The following is a 25,919-nucleotide window of genomic DNA, read 5'->3' as shown; positions in this document are numbered from 1 at the left end:
ATTTTTCCGCGGCTTGCCCTATTATTTTAGGTGAAACCGGGATAAGTCCCACCGCCGACGTAGTCCTCTCGATGCAGTCTTCGATAATCGCTGAATCGGCGTGAGATAATTGCTCCGATTGTCTATCGGTAGGTGTGTTACCTTCCACAGCATTAGAGGGCCTAACGGTCGGTTTTTCGACTAGAGGCCTAGTCGTAGCTTTTGGGCCTACCGCAGCCTTCGGGACCGTCGCAACGTCAGATTTCCACGCTTCGATGTGTGAAGTTTTTGGAGTAGCGCCCTTACTTGTTTTTGATTGCCCAGTTGCAAGACGCTGCCGCGGATGCGGGGGAAGGCTTTGATCTCCGTGATCCTAGGAAACCGTTGAAATTTTAGACGGCCCCGTTGGCGCTCTCACCTTCTTCGAAGAGAACGTTGAAACCGGTGTAGGGGTTGTATGCTTAGTGAGATGCGTTTGTACGCCCCTGTCGCCGGGTGTTGTCCCTGAAGCGAGACCAGAGTCAGGCCTTAAAGGGTCGGGGACGGGAGTGGCAGACCTAGAAATGTCTGCAACGGATGTTTGGTCATCTGAGGTGCCCCCGTCACTCTCAGCGGGTGTGGCGGTGGGGCAAGGGCGTTCCACCCACGACATACCGTACGCTACCCACCGCTTTACACAGCACTCCTTAAGGATCTTAAGCCGAAGGAGTTTGCAGGCCACACACCGCTTTTCGTCGTGATCTAAGGAGAGACAGGCGTTGCGCGTCCTGTGTTCGTCCTTCCAAGGATATCTGACCCTACACTTAGGGCAGAATCTAAAAGGAGTCCTTTCCATAGCCAAAGGGGAAGATGACCAGACCAAAAGGGTAAAGAGGGGAAAAGGAGGAAAGACATACTGAAAATATGGCCACCCTGACACCACTCTCCCTACTGTAAAGGTCAGCCAGAGGGCCTCACCATGTTGAAAGTCCGGCTGCTGGATCTTAGATGCCAAAATCCACCGCCGTAGACGCATCCCCCGCAGTCTTCATCGAAGATGTTCTTGTGACCGACCGAAGTGACTTAACGGGGAATAACCGACAAGTTGGTGTAAGATAAACAATGACTCTTCTGTAAGAGCTCCGCTATAGGGCGACCAGTTATCTGGGCGGAAAAAAACAATCTGAGGGACCTCGGCACGTGAGGGATTTTGGGTACACTACACGTCACGATAGGTATAGTGTTACAGACACGCCTATGCCGACGTCCCCTTTCGGTCCCTGAAAGACAAGATACTTAATAAACTGGGGGCCCATTCCGAATGTTTCCAGGACTGAAAAAAGATACTCCCACGACACTGAATCAAAGGCCTTTTCTGCATATAGGGAGACCACCACAGCACTGGCATTGGGGTCTATTTGTGCCATTACCCCAAACAGCATGCACAGATTTAAGGCAGTGGATCTAGTTGGGACAAACCCACACTAGTTGGGGTGCACAAGGGTCGGGATGTTAGGCAGTAGCCTGGTGGCCAATACTTCGCAAATATCTTGGCATCTGCTTTAATTAGTGATAGGGGTCTGTAAGATGACATGTCCAGGGTGGGCGCCGTGGTTTTGGCAACACAGTGATTATGGCTTCCCTCATAGATTCAGGCAGCATATTACGTTCTCTTCCCACACCTTTAACAGTAGCGGGACCAGCTCAGCCTGGAATTCCTTATAAAGTTCAGCTCCCAAACCATCAGAGTCTGGGGCCTTCCCAGAAAAAAAGGGCCTTAATTGCTTCCGTTATTTCCTCCCCGGTGACCGGTTGTTCCAGTACTAATTTGGCTTCTAGGGGTAGCTTCGGGAGTTCTAAACCCGTTAAGTATTCATGCATTTCTTGAGCTGTTTTTTGGTCTCGGTTGGAATATAGTTCTTTGTAGAACTTTGTAAATTCTAGGTTTATTCCCTCCTCCCTCGTCATCACCCTCCCATCTACCGAGAGTATACTGGTAATTGGATTCTGTTGACACTCCGCTTTTATCAAGTTGGCTAGGGGCCAGCCCGCTTTATTGCTTTCCCCATATCTGCGTGCTCGAGTTGGGGCGGCAATGTATTGTATTTCCCTTGTAGCAAGTTTATCGAACTCTCGCAGAACTTTATTAATGTCTGCGAGCGGGTCTCTGTTGTGGGTGTGGCTGTACGCTATCTCAAGCGTGCGCAGCCACGCTTCGACATCCGTAAACACCAATCTAACAGATTTCAGGAGACCGGTTGTTTTGGATATCAGTACCCCCCCTCATCCAGGGTTTAAATGTCTCCCAGATTGTGGCGTACTGATCAACCATCCCTTCGTTATTGGCAAAGAATTCAGCTATTTTGATATGGGATTCAACCACGTTAGGATCTGTCAATATCGTGGCAGGCATTCTCCATCTCTTGGCTGGTTTGAGGGTATCTCGTAATACCAACTCCAGTGATAACGGAGAATGGTCCGACAACGTGCGGGGGTAAATATCACATTTCGTCAGGGCATCCGAGTTAGAAGAGGAAAGGAACCAGTACTCAATTCGCGACTCAGAGTCGTGCACCGAGGAATAATATGGGTACTGCCTTGCCCCTGGATGCAACTCCATCCACGCATCTATTAGTGGCAGCAGTACAGGGATCTGGTGCGGTGTAACTACTGTCCTGGTGGATGGCCTCTTCGTTTCTGTGGACCTGTCTAGTGTGGTATCTAGCCCTGCATTAAAGTCCCCTCCCCAGATTATAAAGGATTCGTCCAGCGACGAGTATGTCAAGGATATCAAGCTAAAAGTTTGGGTTGTCTATGTTAGGACCATAGGTGTTGACCAACGTGACTGGTTGTCCCATTATTCCCGCCCGCCCAAACCAGCACATATCTCCGCTGGGTATCGGTCTTGCTTCCTTTGTAATGAAACCCCAATGATGGGTGTATAATCGTGAGCACCCCTCTGGCCTGTGTAGAGTACTCTGTGTGGTAGCATTGTTTTCCCCAGTTTGTCAGGATGTTGATGTTGCTCGCCCCTTGCGCAGGAGTTTCCTGCAACATTAATATGTGTGGTGCATGTCTAGAAAGGTAGGAACTAATTTTTCTGGACTTTGTTGGGTTGTTAATGCCCGCGTACATTCCATGATATCAGGTTAATTTTCAACCCATCACCTGTTGAAGGGTTGCGTGCATTTCTAATCGGCATCTCACTCTGCGACTGTATGTGTACATTTAAATGAGGCATCATCTACACTGGCAAAATCATAAATATGAAAACATTTAACTCCAGCAACTTGCTCAAACCACCCATCTCCCACAACCCCCTTTGGTCTTTTTGAAGCAAGTTCCCCCTCCTCCCGTATCGCAGACACCTCCCGCATCATCCAACCAATCTTGACGATGTTCCCATTTTAACTTGTGGAATTTTCCTGAGATCACCATGCTGCCACCACATGGGTATCAGACCCAGGCCCTCGACCCAGTCAATCATAATGTGCAGAGCCACCTACTTAAGAGTGAAACATTTTAACCAGTTTAAAGGAAATCAAGCTTCCCATAGTTCAGTCTGCAGGGTCTCGCCTTTCCTTGTCTGGGTGAGGTCCACAGTTCTGGTCCGGTCTGCGCTCTCTGTCCATGGCTGCAGCAGGAGTTTCAAAGAAATGTGCTCTTCCCCCATGTTGGATCCTCATTTTAGCTGGGAAGATCAGTGCATATGGTACCTGTCGTGCTCCGAGTAGCCATTTGATTGGTTCGTATGACCTTCCATTTGCCTGGACGCTTGCTGCGAAATCCGGATATATGGTTTTCTTCGTAGTGGAGCGTACCTTGTTCCCTTGCCGTTCTAAGTATTGTGTCTCTGTCCCTATAGTTATGGAGGTAGGCCATTATCGTACGGGGTGGTTCCCCGGTTTGGGTACAGGGGCCTGCTTGCGGTGCGCCCGCTCAACCAGGAAGTGCTCGCTCGGAGAAGGAACCTTCACCAAAGAGGGACTTGAGAATAGACTCAACATGGGTTTCCATTGCACCTTTGCCGAATTGTTCCGACACACCACTATTCGAATGTTATTTCTTCTAGATCTTGATTCAAGATCCTCACACTTATTGTATATCCTGGACAGGTTCTCCTTCAGTTGGGCGCGGCCATGTCCATGATGGGTGATTGTGTCTTCATTTAGACTCATTTTACCCTTAGCTTCACTAATGCGTGTGCTTTCCAATGGTGGTGGAAATGTTATCTAGTTTGAGGTTTACAGCTAAGAATTCATTTTGCACAATGGTTGTTAGGCGGGCCTCTCTGTCATCTCCCCCATTTGCAGCTGGAGTATTAGGAGCATTTGGCGTTACCATTGAGGGGCCCTGTGCCTGGCTGCTAGTAAACAAATCCATTGGGCCTTCCTTTTTTGCACCCGCTCCTTTTGTCATTATCCTGAACTGCTGGAGATTTTGGCAGCTGGCACTATGACGAGCAGGGCTATGGCTCATATTTTGCCCAATATGTAATGGCCACGAGACGGTGGCTGTGGTCCACCCTTGCGAAGGCTTGTTTCCAGTTTTCCCACGACTGGACTGTGTTCTCCCGCGTCGGGTGTTCATTTTGTGCGTAAGAATTATTAGTAAGTAATGTTTTCCACACGGGTCCGATTTAATTTCTGCATTTGCTTCTAGGAGCAAGGTCTCCTTGCATTTAACTCTCCTCCACTGCCGCGCTAGTTCACCATGCACAGTGTAATTTATCAAAGTCTGGGTGGTATCACACCCCTGCCCCTCCCAGCGTGAATCTCCCAGCCATTGTACTCGAGCCCAGCGTGGGCCAGTGAAATTTTACTTAGTGATTGTATGGGGCCTGTTCACAGCCCAATCTAGTGTTTAGATCGAGAGATATCAGAGGGAGTGTCCGGGGGGTGATAACATGTGTCTTCAGTTTTTTTGAGTGTGTTGTAAGCACTTTGTCCGGATTGTCTAGTTTAATTGCATGAGATCACACTAAACAGTACTGAATTGGCGTTAACCAGGTTTCTTAACAGCTTCACTTACAGTGGGTTATCCAGGCTTCTCCGGCTCCTCTTCCTTGATCAAGGATGCTACCAGGGTTCTGCCTCGGCTCCGTGTGTGGTCGGATTTCCTGTTCTTCTCCCAACTTCGAGTGCACTGCTACCGGATCACCCAGGGTCACAACGGATGATGCAATTGGTGACCCCTAATCTCACTCGGGCCCGTCCTCCCAACTGCTATGGGAATCGGTAGTCGCAGTCGCTGACGTCCCCCACCGCGATGTGGCCACTTGGGCACCCCCGTGGTCCTCAGCCCCCTCCGGATCTCCAACTGTAGGGTGACAAAGTGCACTGCTCCTGTTCCACTGGGTGAGCACCAGCGTGGCGGAGTTGCGTCGCCGATTTGGGTCCCACCAGCAATGTGTAGGAATAGGGCCGGGCCGAGTTCAGCCCCTCTCCCAGCGCCGACCAACCTCACTCACACTCAATGAGGGTTTCTGTCCCACAGGCAACAGTCGCCTCGCCAACGACTCCGGCCATTGCAGTCACGGGGCACGTCTCCTGTCCGTCTCTGCTGCGTCGTAGAAGTCTGACCATCCCGATTCGATGCAGCCAGTCTGTTCGGATATTTCCCCCCGCTGCTTCAGTTAAAGGATCGCAGCGCTCCTTGGGCCATGTGCATCTTCACTTGCGGCTTCTTATGATTTTTCAACGTGTCTCAGACAGCAGTCCGACCGTTAATCCCATCCAGAGGCCTGGCACGCTAAGTGGGTCTGCGGCTCCTCCCCTTTACAGTCTGTTGCAGAGCTCCCCCAGCAACTAAGGTGACCCATCTCCTGGTTCTCTCAGGCGGCACACGCCATTTCCCAGGCTCAGTGGTTTTGCCTCACTGTTTTACAGGAATTTCACGCGTTACTCCCAGTATCTTCATATATGAGCTCAGAGGTGTTTCTGGTCCATAGGTGGCTTCTATGTAGGGTAGATTTTTAATCAGGATTTATGCTGGATAGGAGCTCTTGGATCGGGTGGCCATCACTGTGGTGTGCAACAGCGCACCCCCTCCCCCCAATACCCAGAGGTTTCCAATTGGGGACCCGGGGGTTTGAAACTGAGGTGCTCCGTGTTGTCTTGCTTCCAAGGTGAGCATGTTGCCCCTGAGCTATCCTCCTGAGACTACTCAAGGTTGTCTAGTAAAATAATGATTTTTTCAGTTTTAAATAAGCCTTCTTTAGAAAGGGCAATATGCAACAATAAAAATACACTTCCTCAGATTTAAGATAAGCAAGTAGATACCCTTTTGCGATGTCACACACACACACACACACACACACACACACATACACACAATTCCTACACCCTGATGTGACTTAAATTACTAGGACACTGTGGACATAGATATATCACTTTGTACACTTAATACGATGCAGAGGTTGTGGAAAAGGAAAAGGTTATGGGAGGAAAAAGGTGAACAGGTTCTCAGAGCATGTGAATACTTTTCAATCTCCCAAGGACGTTTCCCAGCAATACAAGTTAAACTTATGCACCACATATGAGGGACGGTTAAAACCAAAGTCAATGGGTCAGAAGAGTCTGCAAGGAGCAAGGACAGCCAAAGCTACTTTGCACAATGTCTAGGGAGCTGAGGGACTTCTTTAGATAGAACAACAGTCTTGCACAAGGTTTTAAGAGAGTATGTAGAAAGAAACACTGTTGGGCCACAAGCTGCTAAGACTCGTGAAGGACAAAGCTGCAAGCAACTTTGCAGAAAAAGCAGCTACTGCAAGTCTCCAGTGAGAACAAGCAAGCTACAGACCAAACAGTACCCCTTAGTCAAGACAGTACCTTACGTTAGAAGAAGAGGATCCAGTTGGCTTCTGTTCAGGTTGCAGTCCTGCAAGTCCTGGGTTCCTGGGCCTCAGTCGTGGGGACAAGAGGAAGGACGCCTGGAGGACTTCTGCACTGCAGTTCGAAGGTCGTCAGTGGCTATGGGCAATTTCCAATTCAGCAGCACTTCGCGGTTTCATCTACCGGTCAATAGGACCACTGCGGTTCCTGGAGTCCCCTGTTTCTGGGGTCCAGCACTCTGTTGAGGTGGCTCAGGCTTTGTTCATCCTGCTTCGGGAGGGTTCTCAGGATCTTCCTGGTGATCGGGTCCGGCTTAAAGACGATGTGCTCGATTCAGGTTTTCCTGACCCTGGCACCCGGTGTAAGCAGCAGCTAAGAAGTACAGCCAGCAGGGAGAGGTTTTCCAGCAGAGTTCGTCTTGGGGTCAGTTAGTCCCACCAACCCAAGGGAAGAAGTCATCCGTTCCAGGTTTCTCTAGTCGATCGTAAAAAGTGGACCTTCAGCACTGCAGCAGAGCTTCACTGGTCAGTTCAAATGGTCCAGGAAGGTGCAGCAAGCTTCCACTTTCCTTCGTTGGATGTTTCTTTAAGTGGTCGACTCTGCCTTCTGTTCAAGAGAACTCGCCTTTTATGCAGGTTTCTCCCATTCATGCACAGCCTCGCTATTACCAACACAGCAGGACAGCCAGCCAACCAATCAGCACTGGGTGCATTCAGGTAACCAAGGAAACTAAGGGCAGGGAGTTTCGAGCCCCTCCCTCGCTTCCTGCCCTGCCGGACACACTGGAGCCAGAGGCGGGCTTCAGCACTGAAGCCCACCAAAGACAAAATGAACAGGGTTAAACCTGATTTGGTGCACATAGTAAAACCCAAGAAAGACCTCACAAGAGCCAGAGGCGGGCTTCAGCACTGAAGACCGCCAAAGACAAAACGAACAGGGTTAAACCTGATTTGGCGCACATAGTAAAACCCAAGAAAGACATCTAAAGCAAGAAATGGCAAAAAAAGAAGACCGGGCCATTTTAACAAAATGGGCATCCATTCATGCAATACTGCAGCTGACGATTCAGCCTGCGGTAAAAATGCACAATGGTAGGAAAATTAAATCACTGCCACCAGCCATTAAATGTAGTGCGGGTAACATATAAATGTAACATGAGTAAGTAAGAAAAGGGGCTACTAAGTAAACCCTCAGTACTTCCACATAAGATGGGGTGTACTGGACCTGCATACGAAAAACAGGCAAGTAAAGTCAATTTCACTTTACTACTCTTGGGAACAGTAGTTTACCCAAGAGAAGGTATTTAAACCTTATGAGAAATCCAAAGGACCTCTGTGACACTGAACTGAACGTGCAGTGTGTCACAATACAAAAGGTGATGCCTATCGAGTTTGTCAGACTCCAAAAACAAAGAAACAGAGAGTCCAGATCAGATCAAAAATATATGAGAGAATGAGAAAAAGGTCTCACTAACTCCAGGATAAAAATGAAAAGTCCTAAAGTCCAGCAAAGGAGCGGGGGGTCTCTAAGGTTGAAGGGAATTAGCACAGAAATGAGAATTCTCCCCAGCAGTTCGCACTTCCAGTTGATACTGGTCGTGAACAGATGAGAATAACCAAAGAGAATATGGTGCCCAAATTGTGGACAAGTGCAGATACAGTCCGCCGCCCCATATAAAAATGGTGGGCGTGAATCACCATGTAACTATAGTCCTGGTGTCTCTATTTCTAGGATCCCTGAGGGGACAAGCATGGAACCTATACTAGCCAAGCCCCATTCGGGCCACTATACAAAAAGGACTATGAATTACAACTACAGGGTATTTAAAATATATTTTTTGGTCACCAAAAAAAAAAACACCCACTGTAAGAACTGGATTTTTACTTTTATGCACTGGAAAATATCATTTTACTCAAAACTTCACAAAATAGAGAGTTCAAAACTCCTACTTTAAAAGCCTATCTGAAGATTTGGGGGCAAGCACACAAAAGGGCAACAGAATGAGACATGCTTTGTTGAGAAGGGCACAGACTATTCAGCTCTTAATCTGGACAGGTGATCCTCCTGGGAAAGTTAGAAAGGCATACCAGTTGGATTGTACTCATTTAGAAGTACCCTAAACAGTTCATGTTCTATGCACAACCGGTTCTTATAAAACTGAAGGCCAATGGTCAAATAATAAGAATTATAGCTTGATACAGAGGTAACAATATACATTTCATGGAGTTGAACAGAGACGCAATACAACCCAGCAGTGGCGGCTGCTATCATGGGGCGGCCGGGCGCCGCCCCCCCCCCCAGAAAAGAAAGAGGAAGCTAAAAGAGATTCAATCAGAAAACTTCTACGATTGAATCTCTTTTAGCTTAGAAAATGCCTGCATTTCGTGTACCAGGCCGGGCCGGCTTTAACAGCGGGGCGCGTCCCAATTTAGTAAATGTTTTTCTATAGTAGAGTGCGTGGAGCTCCTAGCCCCACGCACTCTACGTAGCCCCTTTAATTGGAAGTCTGGTGGGGCGCTCCAGGGGTGGCCCCGCCAGTATAAAATGTGCGCAAACAGCGCACTTAAATTCAGATTCCCTCCCCTGCCATGGATACAGTAATGTCATTGGCTGGCAAACAGCCAATGACATTACTGTATCTATGATGACTCACTGGCGGCGCAGGGTGTGTACGTGCGCCTGCGCCGCCTTCACACGTCTGTTTCTCTTTCTAATCCGACGTCGAGTGAACAACACACGACACGAGTGCTGCTGCACGGCGCCGCGGTAAGTACCCCATGATCCGGCCATCCCCATGTTTGTTTAACTTTTTTTTCTTCTCTGTTTGGGACCGGGGACTCGGGAGTGAGTGTTACACACACTCCCCTCCCCGGGCCCAAACTATGTGGTCCACCACGGCCCAGGCCCAGTCAACACTGAACGACGTGTAGGCCTTGGCCTACACGTCGTTCAGTGTTGCTGCCGGGCTGTGAGCCTTGGTGGTAGCGGGCCGCCCGCTACCACCAAGGCGAGGGCCGCCTGGCCCTGGCCTGGGCCTATTTGTTTTTTAACCCCACTCCGTGCCCCAAGGGCCTTGCCTTGGCCAGTGCCTGCCCATGGCCTTGCGCACGGGGCGCAAAGCCCAGGGCAGGCACTGGCAGGCCTGCGCTGCTGCTGCCCAACACAGCCGCGGCCCGCGACCACGCATCTGCCAATTGTGCCGTTTTATATTTTCGGCATTTGTCGGAAAAAAAATGCCGAAAATATAAAACGGCACAATTAGCAGATGCGTGGTCGCGGGCCGCGGCTGCGTTTGTGTAAACAGATTGTCATCATTCTGACTGACTAATTGGAGATAAACTTAATTGTTAATTTGACTTGGCGTGGGTAATAACGCGACGAATGCATGCTGGTGTGCTGCTTTTTCGACCTCTTCCAGTAAAGAGTGTATTAAAATAAGAATGGCATCATATGCACGATACCGTGTGACTATAATGTAAAGCGTCAGCGAGCAATTTGTCAGAAATCATGGTAAACTGTTGATTTCAATGTATACCTTTTTATTGTCCTGTTATAATACATTTCCGGGAAACCCCTCTTTCACCCAACCCCCGGCTGGTAATGCTCGTCCCTCGTGTACCAAAGAAAAGATAAAAACCTGTTGTTTTATATTGGGTTAACATGCTGCGAGACAATGCAGTATGCTAAAAACCTGTTGCGGGTAACCATTATTTCCAAACTCATTCCTCACTCTAATTACAACACCAGGCCCGTTGTAGGGCACAGATAGGGGAAAGTGGTGCAGCAGGCCACGGGTTATATCTCTTCTGCCTGGGCTAACCCGTAGGCGCTCCCCTGACAGGGAGAGGAACTCCCGAGATCACTGCTGCCTCCCCAGAGCGCCGCTCCCTGTTGAAGCAACGCTCACACGCCCATGACGGCGAGTCCGACCAGGCACCCAATGAGATAGACACAGATTGGACACACTTGTGATGATGTCGCTAGTGGCAGTGTTGGAGAAGTCAGTGATCTATAGGTTGAGATCACTGATTGATATGAGCTGATTACTGAAGAATAGAGTTTTTGTCATACAAGCTGGACATTCCTCTAGGAAGATGCTGTTGGGCCCTGGGGTGGATTATTATTATTATTATTATTATTATTAATAATATCTCTTTTCGTGTATCGATCGATATTGTGTTCAACCCATAGACTAATGACCCCTTCAGAACATCATGTGGCTGTGGACACAATTCACACTACTGGGTAACTACCTAGGGAGGCACTGACTTGACTATGGTGTATTTAGCATCTGCCCTTTGAGATATTCAGCCCTCGCACAGACCTCCTGCTTCTCTGTCTTCTAGCGGCCCAATGAGGCATACGGTTCTTATCATTTGCCCTCTGGATCTCTGCGCTCCTCTCTGATTCCTCCATTTACCTTTGGCTTTGGGATCAGAGCAGATGGCTGTGGCACCGCATATCTATTTGCAGGCAGACAAAGTGTGAGCCTGTGTTGTCGTGTTTGCAGGCTCAGATTGACTGATAGGGCATTAGGGCTATGGCCGAACCAAAAACACAAAATGCTGGAGTGGGCGAGTTTATGGGGCCAAAGTGGGCCACTTTTTTGGCCAATGTCGGCCAGTTTGTTGAGTTACCTCACTATGCGCCAAATAAGTTTGACCAGTGTTGCTGAATACATATTTTTTTAAATGCACAATTTGCATGACATTTTATCAAAAAATCTCCCCCTTGGGTACTATTCAAACAGTCTGTCACAAAAGGAATGGCTTGTCATTTGCAAATATGGGCCACTTTTTCATTGATGTCCGATACAATTGTATGGCCCAGTCTGACCCTGACTGTTTGTACAAATGGCACTGGCACTGGACGTGCAGTTGCCTGGGCACGCAGTTATCTTCCCCGTTTCCTCCCCCATTGTTTAGTTTACACCTGTTCTCATGGTGCTGTCTTCTAACCACTTTCCAACCTCGTCTCGATCCCTGAGTCCTGCTATAGTAGCACTCTTTCCCAGTGTCTTTCTGCCGGCTGCCTGGTCACTCTGCACCTTCCTCGGGCTGCAGTGAGCAAGCGAGGTTCCGCTGATAGCGAGTTCCCGATGGTGTCGGCATCGGTTTCAAGTCACAGGGAAACTACATCACACGGCTAGGCTGCAGATATTAAACGCATTAATTCAGAAGGTTTGGACACTTCCTCACAGGTCAGAATTCTCTGAATTTGACAAGAGGAAATCTTTTTAAAATGGCTCTAGGTTGTATCTAAAACATCACACACAGCTTGCTGGACTGCTGCCATTGCTACCGTGCTTAGAGGATGGACTACAGCATGGAGCGCGATATTACAATGCAATTTAATGTATTAAACCCCACATGGTTGTTTTGCGATCTTGCACTGCTGCTGTCAGGAGCAGGGCCTGTGGTTTGGTGACTGCAATGGGAGCATTTATCACGGATGCCCTTGAAAGCTCTGTGTGCTGCTGCCCATGCATTGCATGTTATCTGTGTGTGAGCGAGGTTTCCACTGCTGTTATTTGCACTGCATCTGTTGCCTATGCTAGGCAAGTTTGAACTTCAGCTGCCTGCGTTGTAAATGTTCCGTCTGCTCATGTTAAGCGTGCACTGTCACTGACTGTTTCCTGACCATGGACATCCTTCGATGCTCCTGCCACTGCTGAATTAGTTCACCGTGTGTGGGGGTAGCTTTCGGCATCTGTCCTGTGCGCGAGAGCAAGGTGTGCTCGTCTTATCCCGCGCCGTACCGGTTCGGTGTATGTGTGATGCTTTTGCTGCTATCGCGAATGCTGTCCCTGTTTTGTTTTTTAGTGTAACACTTATGTCAACTGCCCTCATTGTACTTGCTGTGTGTTTAAAGGCACTGTGCACTTCTTGCACGCTTGCTGTACCTGTTCGTTGCGTGTGAGAGGAAAGTTTGCTCTTGTCATCCTGTGCTGCACCTGTTGAATGTATGTGTGAAGCTTTCACTATTATCGCCAACGCTGTCCCTGTTTTGTTTTTTAGTGTAATATGCGTTGCTGTATATTGTTTGCGTGTATGCTTGCTGTAGCTGTTCGGTGTGTTTCGGAGCAAGCACCCATTGCCTGAATGCTGGTACGGATTCTAAGTACATGCTTATCTGACTATATAATGAATTTCTTTATGCAGACACCATAGTACCAGCTATTCTCAATACAAGCTGCTGTAAAATACACCATCACACTTGCACACGTAAGAATAGTGCACCACCATTAATATGTAAAACCGAATGCTTTTTTTCATATTTCGGTGGGTTTTTTGGACAGTAAATTGCACATTTTGTAGGCCATTTTCCAAAATTTTCGAGGGGGGAGAACCCCCCCGCACCACCCTTGGGTGGGTGGGCTCACGCGCTGCGCGCGCTCGCTACTAAATTCGCCCTGGAAAATTTACGCCCCACCAACTTTCAAACTCACCAGCCGCCACTGCAACCCAGCAGGGAAAATGTCAGGCATCAACGCCCAGAAAACTATATTTGGTAACACTCTAGATGTGATAGATAAGACCCGGGATAAACGTGTGCAAAATGTAACCAAGTGAACTTCCAAGTGGAGCGTATAGATTAAGTCTATGAAACATCATAATCGTAAATATTTAGGTTCAAGAAACATCCTCAGTTATAGGCTACAGAGCTTGCAAAATCTACTAACCCACTTGCATTGGCACTGCGATTTTAGGACGAGTACTATTTGCATAGTTCACGACCTTGCTGGCGAGTATGGGGATGTTTGAAACTTTTATTTGACATTTACTGCAGGCAGTAAATGGTAAATACATGTTTTATTGTGCATGGCTGGCCTTTAGGTGGCAGCATTGCCCCAAATATGAAGTGTGTTTATGGTGACATGCACCATTTTCCAAAAAGCACACGTAAATATTATGTCACCCGTCCCCAGGCGGTGAGTGCATTCCTCTTAGGACGAGCATGCAAACTAAGGAACTCGCCGTGCAGGTGTAGTATGATGAGAATTATTCAAGGCCTTGGCCAAGTAATGGTTTAAAAAATAGCAGCTTCAAAACGGCTACATTCATGTTTTGTGATTTGTAACACAGTGATATAGGTTCTAAACTACAGAAAGGAACAAGTTACTTACCTGTAACTGTTGTTCTCCAGCATGGGTCTGGCATGGATTCACATTCTCACGAATATTCCCCGTCGTCAGGCTTGGAATCCTCGGTAAAGAAAAAATCAGTATCAGTTTCGTTTCTGATCTGTCTTTCTTAGTAGTAACCAATCACTGATCTCTGGGTCATACTGCCCCCAGCCAATGACTGCCCTCTCCCTAAGCCCTGCCCCTGGCAGCCATCCTCAAATTTGGTAGCACGCAAAGTGGCAGTATGACCAAGTGAAGAGCCGCAGAGGGGTAGGCGGGAGGGTTCGCATGTGAATCCATGCCAGACCCATCCTGGAGAACAACAGTTACACGTAAGTAACTTGTTCCTTCTCCAGCATGGGGTCTGCCATGGATTCACATGCTCATGAATACAAGAATACATAGCAGTACACACATGCACAACCACGGGAGGTGGCAAAGGCTCAACATTAAGCATTACATCCAAAACTCAACATTAAGCAATTCTTATCTCCTCACCATGCTCACCTTAGGCGAACAGGTTGCGCAGCACTGGTTGGCCGACCCTGGACTCCTCCCTGGAGTCCCGATCGACGCAGTAGAATCTTGCGAAGGTGTGCGCCGACCTCCACGTAGCAGCCCTGCAGATGTCTAGCAGGGGCACACCAGACAGGAACGCCGTGGTAGCAGCGATCGCTCTGGTCGAATGGGCTCTCGGACGGCCGGGCAGCGGTCGGTTTGCCAACCGGTGACAGTGCATGATGCAGCCGGAGAGCCATCTGGAAATGGAAGTCTTCGAGAGAGCCTTCCCTTGATTCACAGATCCAAAGTTCACAAACAGCTGTGACGTCTTCCGAAAACTCTTTGTGCGATCCACGTAGAACTTCACTGCTCTAGCTACATCCAGCGAGTGCAAAGTCCTCTCGGCCGGCATCGAAGGAGACGGGAAGAAAACTGGCAACACCAAGGGCTCGTTGAGGTGGAAGTCCGACGGCACCTTGGGCATGAAGGAGGGGTGCGTCCTCAGCACCACCCTTGTGTCATGAAAAGTCAAGTATGGAGGCTTGCAAGATAGGGCCTGGATCTCTCCCACTCGTCGTGCGGAGGCGATGGCCACGAGGAACGCAGTCTTCCATGATGGGGGCCCGACAACCCGGCCGGGTCAGTCTTGCTTGGAGGCGGCCTTGCCGCCTTGGCCTCCTTGGCGATGACGGCGGGATCCCCCTTGCTTGCCGCGACCTCTGTAGGCCTCCTGGGAGGAAGAGCGGGCCACCTGGCGGTAGCTGGAGGAACCACCGCTGGATCCTTTGGAGGCACCCTGTCTGCCTCCGGAGCTCCGAAAGGGCCGTCGCTGTTGGAGCACCCCTAGGGCCCGGGCCATCTCCGAGTCGGTCTTGATGGCCTGTAGAGACTCATCCACTGCCTTACCAAAAAGGTTGTTGCCGTCGAACGGCATGTCCAACAATCTGGCCTGGACCTCCTGGCGAAAGTCTGTCGCCTTGAGCCATCCTCGTCGTCGGAGGCAAACTCTGTTGCCCAGTTGGCGAAATCCGGTATCGGCAATGTCCATTGCCACCGTTATGGCGTGATCCGACGCCCCCTCGCCTTCCTGCAGAATTTCTAGGGCCTCTGCCCTTTTGTCATCAGGCAGGAAGTCTAGCAGGGGAGCTATCTTGAACCAGACCTCCTGTCGTAGGGGGCTACGATCGCTAAGGCATTGGCAGCCTTAATCGTCATCCCACAGAGTCTAACTTCTTCTTAGCCGCTGCCAAGACGACCGAGTCTGGCGTGGGCTGGGCCCTGAGGCACAAGGGGGCTGCATCGGGGACTCGGTACTTCTTCTCGTACCTGTCCCTCTTGGCGGGTGTCGTGGAAGGGTTCTTGAGGACAGCAAGCCCCTCGTCCCAGATGTCGTCGAGTAGAGGCACCGCGAGGACGGTCTTCCTCTTGGCCTCTCGTCGTTGGTACAGAAACCCCTCCTTTATCTGCTCTTCAGGGTAGAGCTGGAAGAGCTTGGAAGCCCTGGTTATCATGGCGTGTTAAGAGCCAACCTCGTCGGATGGAAGACGCCCGCGGGGGGGGGGGGGTGATGACGGGATGTCCGCCGTGTCATCGCTGCCGGCATCGTCCGTGTTAGGGCGAATTCTCTGTTTAGGCTGAATTTCCTAACCTAGTGAGTCCCCCAGCAGCTTTGCTGGATTTTTGGGGTTTATTTTTTTCTCCTGCCAAGAGTGAGACTCTTTTTACCCTCACTCTTGGGCATGATTTGAGTGTGTTTCTTTGACTCTAGATGTGTTTAATGGCCTATGGGGTCTTTTCCCCCATAGGGCTTCATGTGTTTTTGTGATGTGTGTCACACATCACCCTCAGTGCAGTAACACAGGGGTGTCATAGTGACCCCCCCAGTATAGACTCCATACCCTGGGACTGACTACTATCTCCCAGGGCATGTAAAGTCACCATTGACTTTACTAGTCTTGAATTCTGAACAGAACCAGTACAAACCATCATATTGTGGACGTACTGGCTCGGCAATTGAATTGCCACGGAGTCTGTTAGTCGAGGGGGCACGTCTCTGTCCCCCTGATCGAGTTTTGGCTGGTGGCACTGGATACTACTTTTTATATTCAACTGCAAATATTTCATTATGGGATTTTTCCATTGTTCGAGGCTACTATCTTTATTTATTTAATTACGATAGCCTCGAACATACCGCAGGTTTATTTAATTAATATTAATTCTCCGGTTGGTATTTTTGCCAAAACTCGGTTCTAAAATGGCGTTTGTGTTCTCTTCTGTGACTCCAACCCAAGTCGAGCCCTTTGTTCCACTTTTTGGCGGGCTTCTCCACAGAAGCCCTCCAAAGTGGTGCCACTCTGTCTGGGGTACTTAGGCGGGGTGGAGGGGGATATTTAGGCACCCTGGACTGAGTTGCCTAGGCAACTCAAGTCACACTCCTTCCTGATTGGCCCAAGTGGTGAGCCGGCCGGCTCACCACTTAGCATGTTTGAGTGATATCTAGGCTGAGTGAATGGGGGTTTTCTGCATAAAAGCAGGGCTTTGGGGACTGGAACTTCAGAAGTCGCCACAGGACCTAAGAATCCGAGGGAGAAGCTGAGCCGACCTCCCACAACACCACCGGTGGAGCCCTGCTGGACCGTCTCACCACTTTTCCCAACGACAGAGGAGATCTCCCGCCGGAGAGTCTTCTTCCTTTGACTGGTGGGGATAACCAGTTTCACCGTCGTTTCGCCTTCCCGACGTATTTTGTGGCCGCATTGCCTGTGCCAAGCACCCCGGCAACCGGGATACTACGTTTTACCACGACCGCGAATTAAAGGGTAATACCTTTAACCGGAAAACTCTGCGGCTGGTTTCTCCCCTGGCAGTGCAACGACCTTCATCTTTCCTCCAAGTCGAGATCTTCTCTTCCCCTGGACGACGACGAGACTTGCACCCACTGCCAGGAACAACTGCCACCGCTGGAGGATCCTTCCCACTTAAGGTACCGTGTCCCGCCTGGCTTCCCTTGCCACCGACTGTATGGGGTAGATTTAGCCCCCGGCTTTCGAACCTGGGTTAGCCTGGGACACCCTGGCTAAACTTTTCTGAGCCTCTCTAAACTCTTTTCAAACTCTCTGCAAGACTTTCTAAGCCTAGTGTAACGGTGTGATCTTGGGCGCATTTGTGCTCTGCTCTCTCTAAGAGTGGGCCCAGCCTATGGACTTTGGCTCACAAGTGACTTTTGCTCTTCTGCCTTGCTAATAGTGGTCCTAAATCTTAGAGTGGTGTACCTTTCCATATTCTGTCTTTTTCCGTTCCTTTTTCATAAACTTATTGGAGTGCCATCTATAGTTAAGCGCTCACCTCTGTATGAAAATAAGTGGTGTTAACTAAGACATATCTGATAAGGAATAAGGGTTGTATATATTATAATAGTAACTGTGTTTAGAGTATTTTACAATAAGAGTGCTGGAGTGTTTCAAACAGTGTTTTTAAATAAATAATTATATACTTTGATACCAAAGCTCTGGTCAGTGTTTGCTTGTATTATTGTGTCTGAGTGCCTATTGTGTATACTCTGCATACTGCCTAACTCTTCTTGAGGGAAGTCTGACTGCTCAGCCACAGCAACCAGGTAAATCTGGCTGGTACAGACTGCTACCAAGTGGGTTTACTGCTAACACCTGTAGTCCGTCCACGTCGCTGTATCCGTCGCCGTATCCTCTCTAGTCTCCGGCAAGGGGGATGAGGGGTCCACCGGTCTCGCAGGTACGAAGGGCGGAGCGGGGTGGACTCTCCTCTGCTTGTTCGGAGGGCTTCCCGACGGGCCTGGTTCTGGCTCCTCCGTCGGGGTGCGTGGTAATCTCATCCTTATCTCGGTACATAAGGATTGGATTGCCAACAAAATGGCCGCCGAGCTATCTTGGGGCTCGGGCAATGGCTGCGACAGACGGGATGGCCGCTCCACTGGGCCCTGTTCGTCGTCATCGTCGCCATCTTCGATCACATCAGCGGGAACCGTCCCCTGGGATCGAACCCCTTCTTGAGGCTCATGAACCTCTTGTTGAGGGCTATGGACCTCTCGTTGAGGCCCTTCTCGGTTTCCACCAGTTCCTCCTCAGAGGCTGATTCCGAGTCTGTATTGGCCACTGCCCCCACCCTCTTTTTCAGCCGGGGGCTTCACGGGGGTCTTAGCGATGGGCTGGAAAGAAGATTCCCTCCGTGGTGGCAGGGATACTCTGGGCCCAGACGCCGTTTCCACTGGCGTAGTCTCAGCCGGCTCCGCCAGGGTCGCAGCGACCACTTCAGTAGAGGCCTTAGCCGGGTGGATCAAAGCCCTCACCACCTTAGGTGCGTCCTGGGCCTTCGCCTTGGGGGGGAGGGTCAACGCCTCGCTCCCCCTTCGAGATCGACCGGGTCCGCTCCAGCGGCCTACCCGGTTTCTCGGACTTCCAGGGGGCTGGCTCGTGGCCGAACGTGCCGGGGAAGTAGCGCCCTGCTTGGCAACCGAAGAGCCCGACCTTTCAGCGCTCCCGGTGCCCACGGACTTGCGGTGCTTGGCCTTATGTTGGGCCCCCGGCACCAGGGCGCCCTCACAGGACTTAGAAGACCGCTCAGACTTCTTGTTCGCCTTTTCACCTGATGTACCCTTCTCTAGCCAGGCGGCGAGGCGGGAACGACGATCTTGTTTGGTCCGTTCCGAAAGGTTCTTGCAGAACGCACAGTCCTTCTCCACGTGCGTCTTGTCCTCATGAAGGCAGTAGAGACATCGCAAATGCTCGTCCACCTTTAAAACGTTATATAATCCGCATCCAGGGCAGTTCCTGAACAGCTTGGATCCGGGCGTCGAGCTTCCCTTGTCCTGGGCCATGTCCGTTGAGGTAGGCTGCATATCTTCTGGAATCCTCCAAGAAGTGTAAACTCGACGAAAACTTCACCCTTGAGGGGCGTAGAAGAATTCCGAAACGGGTCTCCGTTATGGGAAGTAGAAACGGTGGTGCTTGAGGCTCGATTAATCGATAAAATGAGAAAATCTCCTGAAAAAGTGTGAAAACGCAGTAAAAAACTCGAGAGCTAAACACGAGGACTCCCAACACTTGAGCGTGCGGTAAAAATCTGAGGATGGCTGCCAGGAGCGGGGCTTAGGGAGAGGGCAGTCATTGGCTGGGGGCAGTATGACCCAGAGATCAGTGATTGGTTACTACTAAGAAAGACAGATTAGAAACAAAACGGATACTGATTTTATCTTTACCGAGGATTCCCAGCCTGACGACGGGGAATATTCATGATCATGTGAATCCATGCCAGACCCCATGCTGGAGAATATCAACAATCTATATTTAAAATGGTAACTTTTAACCTTATGTAAAAAACAAGGGGGGTCCTGGGAGTCCCTCTGCCGGACATTAGTCCCGGGTTACGAGAGCCTTACCCAGAGTCTTTAGCTCACTATCTTTCACAGAGGAGAAATATCATCAGTCTTTGTCCTGCCCTTGGGAAATCCGGCCCCGAAATGCTAGTCAATTCTCCTCTGAACAAGAGTACCAACAGCAACCCCAGACACATATTTGGCTCACTGTTCTTAGAGAGGCACAGCTCCACCTCACTGACAAGGCCCAACCCGGCCGAAACATGTGTCTGGGGTTTCTGTTGGTACTCTTGTTCAGAAGAGAATTGCCTGGCATTTTGGTTCTGGACTGCCCTTGGGCAGCACAAAGGCCGATACCTAGTTGGAATTTCTGTTCTGTGAAAGGATGGTGAGCTAAACACTCTGGATGAGACTAACAGGCCAATGGAGAGACACTCCCAGGACCCCGATGGTGTGTTACTTTTAATATGAACCATCTGTATCAACAATAATCAACACATAATTGTACCTTGTATCCCCCGGTCCCAACGGCCCACTCTTCATATACATCACTTGCCGCTACAAGTACGCATAATGTAATGTATAGGTATATTAAGTGGTGGGATGGGAATAGACAACAGCCCCCTTTAACCAGCCACTAGACTACTTTAAAGTTCTGTTAAATATGCCTTGACATAGGGGATACGCCTTATAACCCCAGACCTAGGTTTGTGATCAATATAGTCACAAGACAATGTAAGTAATAAGGGCAAATAAACTATTGAATGTAGCATTGGCTACATACTTATCAAAGGACGATGCTGCACATTTTTAGCAGCAAATAGAGTGTGAATGCGCATCAGCAAGCCCAACTCTCCCATACACAAAAATTCAAACTGGCTTCATGATCTAGGGCAACACCTTACTTTTATCTCTTTATTTTCTTCAATGGATTGACCATGAGCAAAGCTTTGCTGCACAGTCTGAAGATTAAATAACATCTGTTTAAGGGCTTCTACAGGACCATGATGGTGTCCCCCTGAAAGAGTGCTCTCCTACAAAATAAAGACAAATATGCATGTTAAACAGTTTGCTTCATAACTATTTCACATTATCTAAGTAAATTCAATAAATACGATTTCTGATGTTACACAATGCGAGGTCTCACGTTTACTGTAGTAATTCTACTCTTCAAAACCAACATTTCCATTTATCATTCTACACATTAAACATACCCTGACTGTTTCAAATAAATTTCTCTATGCAGGTTCACAAGTAGTTGAATAAAGATTAACTTATAATTAAGAACGTTTTGGCTAAAATTAACTAAAGTAATGAAGCTTAAATGTGAAGGCTTCAAGGTTTTAACCTTTGTGGTTAAAGGAGATATGCTTAGGTTATTTTAGAAAGATAGGGTTATTCTTGTCAAAGAAGAGGTTTAATGCTATTAATAATCAAGTTGAGTGCTCCAATGCTGGATTTTAATTGCTTCAAAGCACTATATTGGCAGATTTCATGAACCAATTCAGCAGTGTGGAATGTTTCTATCTCAGGAGGAAGAAAAGTTAAGCCAGACTTCCATGATTGAAATCTGAGTAGGAGTTGCACATGGATCTCAGTATGTACTGATCAATTCGAACTTGTGCGCTTTGGGTTTCATAACATAGACCTATTGAAACTAGAGCTATAAAGAAGAACGTTTTTCATATTTCAGGAATCTGACAGAGAAACTGCATGAAGTCCAGAAATGAGTAAGCTACTAATAGGACAACAATGGAGGGAAATAAAAGTTTTTTTTTTTTTTTTACCAGGGGGAGGAGGGCCAAAGAGACTCTAAATCACCAGTGGCACCCTTACAAGATGGTTTAGTTGAGCTTTAGGTTTAACCCTACATGAGGTGTTGGACAATACACTGAACAGCAAACACAACTAAAAAGAACGAAAATACAAGGTAGGGTCCAGCTAACCGTACACATGAAAACAGTAAGAGCTTACTGGTTACATAATATTAAAAAGAGGAATCACAAAAAAAAGAGCAGCTCAGTAACATAGTATTGAAATGTCCTCCGGAACTATGGGCCTCAATTTTACTCGTATTATTAAACAACATTTTACTGTCAGTCCACTCCAGTGACTTGGAAAGTTTCGAACATCATTACGATTTATAAAACGCACAGGGAGAACTATCTGATGCAATACCTACCACAAAAGGACTACTTCAGGTGTTCGCATTAGCTCCATATCTGTTTAATCTTTATCTTTCAGATATGGGGGGAGTATATGGGAAAAGTGGCTTTTATCTCCCCCAAACTGACAACAACAAAAGTCTGCTGGATTACATATGGGGATAACGTGATTTTGATGGATCATACCCAATTGGTCCTACAAGCTTAGTCAATTTTATGAATACACAATGGAAAACAAATCTCGGGTAATAAGAGGAAATATGGTTTTACTTGGAAATTGGTAACAGAGTTGCGAGGTGGTACAAGACATCACATATCTGGGTTTTCACTTTGTCTTGAGAAAATGTAACTACATATTTGTTGAAAGACTATGCAACTCATATAGATTTCTATCGAGTCAAAGTGGTTACGTCCCTATTATATGGTCTGGAGTTTAACCATCAAATCCAGGAGTCCATTTAGAGAATTTGGAGGGGAGAATCTGGCATAAAGGCTTTGACCTTACCGAATCGTGTGCCCATTAATATTTTAAGGTTTGAATTGGGATGGATCTCTCTAGTAGCATACTATACCAGAAAGTTCTCTGCTTAGACAAATCAAGACATTAACCATTAAACACATTGTATTATGACCTTAGACAACAGATAGTAACGAATCCTGTGAGCATTCTGGCGGCCATGGAAAGTAAGACCTTTTCTACATTATAAAAACTATATTTTAAATTTGAGGCCTTGGAGTGCAACCCCACTTTTGCAAAAAAGAAGTTATTTGAGCGAGCTTTGTAGGTGTGAAATGTGCGAGGGTAGGGCTAAATATAAATTGTATAACACTAGGTTGCATGAAAATAAACCTCTTGGCCGTCTCCCGAATTATCTGTATGCCTTCCCAAGTGTGCGTGATAGCAACGCGTTTGAATTCTCGGCTAAATTTAATACCCACTGAGGAAATCCTGGGAATAAGGAATGGTCTGCCAACATGTTTAAATGTTCTGTGAGCAGTCTCAAACCGTGGAAACAAGCATGTTATAATAGAATGCAAAGGAAAAGAGGGGGAGGGAAGTATACCCCCTTTCTTCAAACTGTAGGCAGCGCCATCAAGAAATCATCCACACAAAGTAAAGTTTAAGATGAGTTTATAATTGCTGTGCCCTATAGTGAGACACGTGTTTCGGCAAATCCTTGCCTTTTTCAATCAGGGCAAATAAATGTATGGTTTGGTTGGTTGCCGACGCTTGGAGCCCGAGTAAACTATTGCCAGGCGGGATTTAACCTATTGACGGGGCAACCAGAAACCTTTCTAAGCGCATCAGACTGCGATACATTTATTTGCCCTGATTAAAAAAGGCAAAGATTTGCCGGAACACGTGTCTCACTATAGGGCACAGCAATTATAAACTCATCTTAAACTTTACGTTGTGTGGATGATTTCTTGATGGTGCTGCCTACAGTGTGAAGAAAGGGGGTATACACTTTACTCCCCCTCTTTTCCTTTGAACCTACAACGGAAGAAGGGGTGTACTCCATTCCTTCACCAGGCAGACGACACTTCCCTATGCGCAGGACATAAACAATTTGATATACCAAGACTCCCATTCTGGGATTATAATAGAATGCCCCTCTCTGACTTGTCTAAGATCTGAAGGTTTCTTGGACAAGATGAATTCTGGTCTATTGTCACATAATGATAATCTTTGGGGCAGTCTATATAGTGGGAATCATGTCTTCACCGACTATAGCACTTATAACATTTTTAGTAAAAATGTAACATATGATTTTAAATGCTTGTGAATATAATTTGTATGGTATCTGTTGGCTTAGTAAAGTCTTGTTTGATGTAATTGGATGCATACGACTGAAAATGTTACTAACATAGTATTCTTTTTCTATGTGTAAGATTTGTATTAACCAGCACAATATTATTTTTTTTTTACAGTAGCAAAAGGGATGAAAATAAAGGCAACACTCTTATACAAATTAAACTGTATTACAGTGCACACACGTCCAAAGGTTTTCCTAAAAGCATTAAAGTAAAAACATTAGGCTCCATATTAGTTTACATTTAGAAAATGCATTCACTGATAGCAAACAATTTTCAGGTGAGTAGGAAAATTAAGTTAGCCCACCTGTTCTTGCCCATCATTCTTTAGAATATTCTTATAGCAACTCCCTTCACTGGATTCTTTAACTTCTTGGGTGTCTTCACCATCCATACAAAAAACAGGTACTGGGGACTTGCTAAATAAAAAAAAAACACATTTTTTAACATCATTCAAACATACAGCTTTGTTCATATTGCACACTGCTAATACCTTCATCCTGATCTATGATCTACTTCGGATCTAGTGTTCACTTCACTTTTGCACCCACTAACCTCCTTCGTTCCTTAACCACAATAGCCTGTATATGTCCAACCTTTGGTGCTGGCACTTGTTTGTTTGGCAATTGCAGACTATATTCTGTTAAAGGGTTGGTATGTTATACATTTTATCTGGTAAGAAGCCTTCATACTTCAAGGTCAGGCTGACATAGAAGCTCTAGCTTGAGTGGTCTTAGCCAGATTGAATATGATCTGGGTGTAATCTGCAAAGGAATCAGAAAGAGACCAGGAACCCTTCCGTGGCTTTCTAGTTTATTGAAGGAAGACAACAAATCCGACAAATCCAGTTATGTTATGAATGGGGCATGGGACTATTCAGAGAGAGACACTCAAACTATGTGTTGGTATCAATCCATGGAATGCATATATTAGCATAATCTCAGGCTACCTGACAGACTGTCAGGAGCTTTGCCTTGACTGAACCACTGGATGGATTTCCGCTTACAGGAGAGGCAGATGACATAAGACATGAATTAAGTCTAACAGATGTGGTCTGTAGCCCTACTATGCACCAAGTTAGAAGCACAAGCTAACAAGTGTATGAGGAGAGGAGAAAACCAAAGTAAAACACTTATCTGTTAACCAAAGGCCAGCCTGGTACAGACTGCCTACCATAGTGTGCATTCAACTGAATCATTCTACTCTGATCTCTACCAATGTTCCTTAACCTCCCCCAACCCCTTGTGTCAAATGCAACTCTACCTTGAGTGTATATGTCCCACAAAGTCTGTTCAGATGGGAAAACGTTTCCCCCGATATGCAAGTTGTGTAAATGTATTGATCATAACTTAAGATCCACATACCTAGGTGTAACAAGAGTGAGATTCTTGAAGCTACCGTAGTGAATGCCATCTATAAGACTAGAAGAGTAAGCAGAACAAAAACTATCATATAGCTACAGTGTTCAAACTTCATTGTGAATAGCTTCTTAAATGGGTGGCTGTCCACCCAATGGGATCAGTGGAGGCACTACAGCGCTTTATACCTATGAAACTAAAAAGCTATGGACTCAGAATAACCAACCATAAATGATTTATCAGAGACAATCAACAGTAGCTTTAATTTTGACATGGCACACCAGCTGTTTACTGACATTTTCTCCATAGTGGATCAGCTCTCTTAAAGGGTGAGGAGATTGAGTCGGTATACAGAGTACGGAGAACAAAATCAATATTTGACCAACCCAGACACTTGCTGGTGCACTTCTTAAGGTTCTCATTGAAGGCAGGCATACTTAGTGAGGCTATGGGATAGAAGGAATGCCCCTGGTGGGGGCACAGAGTGAGTATATTTCAAGATTTGCCCTTGAAGGCGAATGGCAAACAAACTGTTTAGGGAGGGATGAAAGCGGGCAAAAGTTATATGTTAAAGGATAGTTCCGGGACTTTTTTTTATTGTCCCTACGGTTCGGCCATGTGTTTTTAAGCATAACTCGGTAGATCGTAGAAAACTTTCCTATGGACCTTACCCGACTTTTCGTCCATTAACGCACTCGAAATCAGCCGCCATTTTCTGATAATCCTATCATTTCCCCCCCATCGCCCTGGCTCACCTGCTTTTGCGGCACTAAATCAAATCCCCCGCCCCTGAGCCTGACATCAGCAGACGCG

At 47.4% G+C, this 25,919-nt stretch overlaps 1 protein-coding gene across 2 annotated transcripts in view; it reads right to left on the bottom strand.

Moving 5' to 3' along the window:
* The window catches only part of C6PH18orf54 (chromosome 6p C18orf54 homolog), a 203,555-nt gene that overhangs the window by 71,034 nt on the left and 106,602 nt on the right, over positions 1–25,919 (bottom strand). For both annotated transcript variants that reach the window (XM_069626996.1, XM_069626997.1), the window contains 2 exons: positions 24,056–24,167; positions 20,674–20,802 (listed from right to left, as the gene is read on the bottom strand). In XM_069626996.1, the coding sequence (XP_069483097.1) occupies positions 20,674–20,802; positions 24,056–24,167 (241 nt within the window). The remainder of the gene's footprint in view (positions 1–20,673; positions 20,803–24,055; positions 24,168–25,919) is intronic.

This window comes from Ambystoma mexicanum, chromosome 6p, assembly GCF_040938575.1.
Source record: "Ambystoma mexicanum isolate Mex_15411 chromosome 6p, UKY_AmexF1_1, whole genome shotgun sequence".
Classification (NCBI taxonomy): Eukaryota; Metazoa; Chordata; class Amphibia; order Caudata; family Ambystomatidae; genus Ambystoma; species Ambystoma mexicanum.
This window is presented reverse-complemented; position numbering and strand designations above follow the sequence as displayed.